Source organism: Daktulosphaira vitifoliae, unplaced genomic scaffold, assembly GCF_025091365.1.
Source record: "Daktulosphaira vitifoliae isolate Bord-2020 unplaced genomic scaffold, ASM2509136v1 Scaffold_1, whole genome shotgun sequence".
NCBI classification, from domain to species: domain Eukaryota; kingdom Metazoa; phylum Arthropoda; class Insecta; order Hemiptera; family Phylloxeridae; genus Daktulosphaira; species Daktulosphaira vitifoliae.
In genome coordinates, this window is record NW_026099572.1 from 63567212 (window position 1) to 63573185 (window position 5974).

General features: G+C 24.7%; 1 protein-coding gene across 3 annotated transcripts in view; it reads left to right on the forward strand.

Annotated features, from left to right (window-relative positions):
* Positions 1-2686: 2686 nt before the first annotated feature.
* LOC126893623 (uncharacterized) overlaps positions 2687-5974 on the forward strand; it is a 15790-nt gene continuing 12502 nt past the window's right edge. For 2 of the 3 annotated variants that reach the window (XM_050663996.1, XM_050663997.1), the window contains exons 1-6: positions 2687-3001; positions 4172-4305; positions 4668-4872; positions 4946-5079; positions 5244-5406; positions 5462-5632. In XM_050663996.1, the coding sequence (XP_050519953.1) occupies positions 4208-4305; positions 4668-4872; positions 4946-5079; positions 5244-5406; positions 5462-5632 (771 nt within the window). In that variant the 5' untranslated portion in view covers positions 2687-3001; positions 4172-4207. The remainder of the gene's footprint in view (positions 3002-4171; positions 4306-4667; positions 4873-4945; positions 5080-5243; positions 5407-5461; positions 5633-5974) is intronic. The other variant, XM_050663998.1, reaches the window with a different exon arrangement.

Genomic DNA, 5974 nt, shown 5'->3' on the forward strand with positions numbered 1-5974 from the left:
AATAAGAAATTTGTTCTCGCATGGGGAGACTACAGTGATAAGGTCCTTAATATTTATTGAAATTTTAGTGAGATCAAAATCAAACAATTTTTTTTAACTCAAAAATAATTAAGAAAAAAATGAAAAAAGAATTATTTTGTAGAGATAGATTTGAACCTCATACTCCAATATAATGACATAAGTTTTAGCGATTCGACAACCGACGTCGCATCAGTCTTATAAAAAATATAGCAATTAAGGCTAATTCAAATTTCAAAGTTATTTTTCTTGACTTAAAAGAAGTCAAACAGTTTAATTAATTTTAAATTTATATGCTATGTCAAATATATTTATAAAAATCAATGTACTTCCCTTGTAAGGTATTTTGAAATAAAATAAAATACAAAACCCAGAATTTTAACACAAGTAGCATATTTTTGAATACGGTAATCTTTTTCACCATGAAGACGAATTCAGAGGTCAATTTTTTTTTTCAATTTAAAGTATATTACATAGGCTTTAATTTTAGAATTATATATATATATATAAGTCTCAGTATTTCCGGAACATTTTCAAAAGTTAAGTTGAAAAAATTGTCATTTTATATGTACACAAAAATATATCAAATGACAGGTAAATATATAAGGTATCTATATAAAAAACAATAATATTTTTTTAAAAGTTATGGCAGTTTTAAGTAAAAACAATTGAAGAAATGTCGAAAATTACCAATTATTAAATTTGTTTTTTTGGGGGGGAATCACCCATTTAAGAGAAACGAAAGAAATTTTTTCAATTTTTGTAGGATAATGTTATCGACTAAATACGATTTGTGATCTTTTGACGTATTGTTCATAAAAATCGTTCCAGCGAGAGCTGAGATTGAGCGTTCACAGACACAAAAAAAAAATAAAATATCGAAAAAACTGTAACTATTGATGAATGATAATTAATGAATAAAAGTATTACAGCAAGTACCGAAATTTTGGTATAGTTAATAAAACTTGTGTTGAAATTAATACTGAATATGCAGTGTAGAATCCAGATATACTTCTGAATGAGGAAGGGGGGGGTTAAATCCCACACTTTTGCAATCACAAGATGATAATGATAATTTAGCTTTTTTTCCAAAAATTGTAGTAATGTTTAATATTGAGTTCAAAACCATTTTTTTTTTTTTTGCTCATTTGGTAGTAATTTTATGAAAATATAACAACAAATTTTTTGTCTGTTAGCACCATTGATTGCTGTCCTCTAGAAAATAATTCTGAATTCAATACTGTGTATGTGGTTTTGAAATATTTCAAAACCAGTAGAGCTACATTCATGCTACCAGCTTTTAAAACATTTAAATAATTTACAATAGTAATCAAAAGAGGTCTTTCATAACTGATTAATATTGAAATTCTCCCTCTTTTTAAATATTAATTTTGCTTAAGATTAGTCTTCAATTACATGCATATATAGCCAACGTTAACGCTAACACTGGTCCTGTATTAATTACTGCATTTCATGGATAAAATATATTTTATCCATGAAACACGGTAATAAAACATGAAAAATCTGGTCACATCCAATATATATTTTGGATGTGTACAGATTTTTTGAAAATGTACAAATTATTATCATTAAAGTGAGCAATTGTTGTTTATAAGAGCCATATTTTATAGTGGATTTTAAACTCTTAAAAAATAGAAATTCAAGACTAGATCAAACATTTGTTTAGGGTAATCCGTGTAATCTGAATACACATCCCTAAAAATAAATTTATTAAAGTCCATTTATAATATAACAATTGCAAAAGCCATATTAAATATGAATTATCTAAATATTATTACCTACTAACTTTTTCTCTAAAAATTAATTTCGATATACAGATAAATTTCGTTTCTGATTTAACTATCAGTTACTAGATCGATGAGTTTCACAACACTGAATATATTAAATCAGGAATGTCATTCAAAATTATTGCTTGTTTGTTGTATTTTAAATTTAATGATCATTAGTTATTGATCAAATTAAATATTTATTTAACACCACTGATTAAAATTATCAGTGATTATTATTATGTTAATTCTAATATAAGTTCTTTGATTAGCTTGCATCTAAATTTGGAAAATAATTCCTTGAATAATAGAATTATTGATCATTTCATCATAAAACTGTTTTTAATTGTGAAAAATTAAATAAAAATAATTAAAAAAATATTATCATCATAGGACTATTTCGTAAATTAATACCTAAGGTAAAAAATTCAGTATATTTGTTTTTAAAAAACGGTAGTATACAATTTTATTAATATTTTTTACTTTACACAAATTATGATACCTATACCGTAATCGAAAATCTTGATTTGAAAAACGTTTACGTATTATAATCCAATTAAGACTATTTGATACTAAAAAAATTAAGAGAATTATTCTTAATACCTTAAGCTCGTTTTATAAATAAATAACCTTATGATTGCATGACGTATTAATTTATTTTATTGTATCGCTTTGTTATGAAGTTCCATAATTATTGTACTGATAGACAGAACTGCAAGCCTGGTAAATCCATTTTGTTGTGTTTCGTTGGCGAATGACTAGTCGCCTTCCTTGTTTTACTTATTCCCCACCTAAACGGTACTGTAAATACCGTGAGACTGTACGTGGTACTTTACCCTCACGGGAACAACTGTATGGATTTGCCCGAACCTGTTTAGAGATGTTTGATGTCAGCGAGTAATCGTCCCCAGCGGAGAACTTTTTGTAGGCGGATTATAAAAATCATAGTAGCGAAAATGAGGAAGAAAAAATGTTGATATTTTTGTTTTGTTGTTAAAAGTTAGTTGTTATACAATTTGTTCGTAGTTCAAGTGCTTTTAACTAAAATAATTTTAATTAGTGTATTCGGTGCGCACAATCGCGTAGTGCGTGGTTGTAATAAAATGGTACAGATTTGTATGTTGGAAATTGAGTTCCCGTTGTTGATATCGCAAATCCAATATCTAAAACATGCTTATTTGATGCAATAGTGAAAAGTAAATATAATATTTATAATTTTTTTGGGTCATAGGCGTTGATATTTCATCTTCACGTGGTCCGTCGAAAATGACCTAATAAGTTTTATGTGGCCATGTTGTAGCATTTTTTATGTTAAAACAACTATTGCATGTTTCTAAAACCAAATGATAAATGATAAATCAACAATGTCAATGCCGTGCTTTGATTGTTTTTCAAAAATCAATTAAATCTAGTTTATACAATTATAAGATACATATAATATTATTTCAATTGCAACCTATTGTTATATTGATTTTTAAGAAATTATTTTCAAAATTATTTATAAACTAAAGTTTAAAACTCCATTTTTTTTTAGTTTTGTCTTTAATATTAAAAACTGAATTTATACAGTTTTAAACTAGTTTTTTTTCAAAATAGATTTTTTTAATAATTATTAAAATTAAATAAATGTTTATTACAAATAACAGTTTTTTATATACCAATTGCTTTGAAAACTTTATATTTAAAAAAATATAGGTTAATTTTAATTATAAGAAACAAACATTTTAATTGGACAACATACTGATCATATAACCTATCTATAAACACTCAAAACAGTGTATCAAATTGTTTTTAAAATCCAATTAAAAACTTCTGTAAAACTTGACAAGATATTGGCAATGATAGTGATTATATATTTGTTAACTTATGAAATAAGACTTTTTCAAGCTTCAATTTGTTTGCATAAATGAACTTAAAGAATATCTCAAATGCTAATTCATATTTTAATAAAATGACATTTATTTTTCAATAGTTTTATAATTATATGAAAAGTTTTGAAATATATTACCAAAATATTGAATACATCTCAATATATTGAAGAAATAATTAAATCCTTAAAAAAAGTAGTTTTTGATAAGAAATAAATTCATTATTATTATAAATTATCAAATTAAAAGAGATAGCTATTTTCTATTTCTTAGAAAATTAAATATTAATTTTATGTTTAAACAGCTTATTTATAAGATCTGTAGAATTCCTTTAACTTAAATTTTATACAAATTAGACTGTTTTGTTATAGTTTAGTTAAGGCTAGTGTAGGACCATATGATCATATTTATTATCTATCATCATATTTTTTATTAAATTTACTTTCAAAATTAAAAAAAAAATGTTTATTATTAATATTATTTTTATAATTCTTACAGTGGAAAAAAAACAGCTTTGGTCCAGTTAATATTGTTATGGAAGCTGTTCAACAAACAGTTATTCATTTGGACCGTCCTGCCATGCCTTCACAAGCACAAATGGCTTATCCTCAAAGAAATTCTCAAATTCATGGGTATGTTGTATTTTATTAATGATTTTATATTACTGTACAACATTTCAATTAAATACCCTGTAATGATAATTATTAAATAGATTAATTTATTTTAGTTAAATGACATAATTTTTATGTAATTTATTTAAATGATATAAATTTAAAAAATATAGTTTCATTAGCCAGTGATTATTATATTATAATTTAGTTTTAAAATAGTTAATCTCTTGTAATTTTTTTATTTTCCTAAGAATAATTTAAAATTTAAATATTTAATTTGTTAAAAATAATCATTGAAGAATTGTATTACTATTATATTTTGTATTGTAACTATGCTAATCTCATGATATATTAAGTATAATTTATTATATATTAATTTTTAGAAGAAATGTTAACCATGGTGCAGCTCAAGTATCAGGTGAAAATAGTCCATTTAAGACATCTTCATCTGGTGCTGGTCCAGTGCACAATAGTTATGTTGGATATCCTGCTAATGTACGATACGTTTCTCAACCTATGTACATGCCTGCTACAACAACAGTTTCAAATGCTTACAGGGATGTTCCATATCATTCAAGAGGATTAAATGTAATTCTTTTTATATAATTAAATTAATTTGATAAAACCAACATGATAAAAGTATTTTATCAATTTTATCTAGATATCTGATAGAGGTGTTACAATTGGTGTTCCATTTGAGCTATCAAGAAGTGATATGATGCCAGTAGTTGGAAGACAAAATCGTATATCATTGCTATCAGCTACTAGTGATTACTATCAACGAAGTCGTTTGCAGTAAGTTAATATTTTTAGTACTTTATAGATTCATAATTTTTCACATAAAAATGAATGTTGATGAATATAATGATAAAAATTTCTGTTAATATATTTATTATTAAAAATGTGTTTTTTACTTCAAATAAATCCTATAGAATTTTACTACTTATTCATTGTTATAGATTGGAACATTATAGAGATGAATCCTTAAACCATAATTCACATAATACAGTCTCTATGAGTTTTATGAGAGAAAGGCCAGATCATGGACCTCCACCACCTTTGAAAAAACCTAAGTTGCTTCATCCAATATCACCACAGCAACCCCTTAAAATAGAAATAGCTGTAAGTTAACTTGCTAAAATTATTATGCTTTGACACTAAAACTTTTTATTTGTAGGAACCCCCCTCTACAAGTGCATATAATCCTCAAGTAGAAGCAATTTCACCTACCATTGATGAACCTGCCCCTGAATATAAAAAAATTAATGATATTGCTCCAAAGTTGAGTAAAATTGAAAATGATATTAATCATATTACTCGGGAGATTGAAGATTTGATAAAACTTAAAGTAAGTTATCAATTAAGTATTTATTTAAAAAATAATTTTGATGAGTTATGTATAAAAATAAATTATTAATTTTTCATTTATTTCAAAATTATCAAAGTTAGATTTATAGAGATTTACAATAAATCATTATTTATTTGTTACAAATTAGAAGATTTTAAGTAAAAATTATGGTGTGGCAAGGGTATATAATCGACTATATTATAATATAAATTTCTAATTTTAAATAATCTAATATCATGTACAATTTTTTTCTCTGATAAGTGATATTATAATACATATAAATTATAGCTGTATGATTTAATATAGTGCCTTGTTGGAATGATTTTTTTTTTTTTTTTTTTT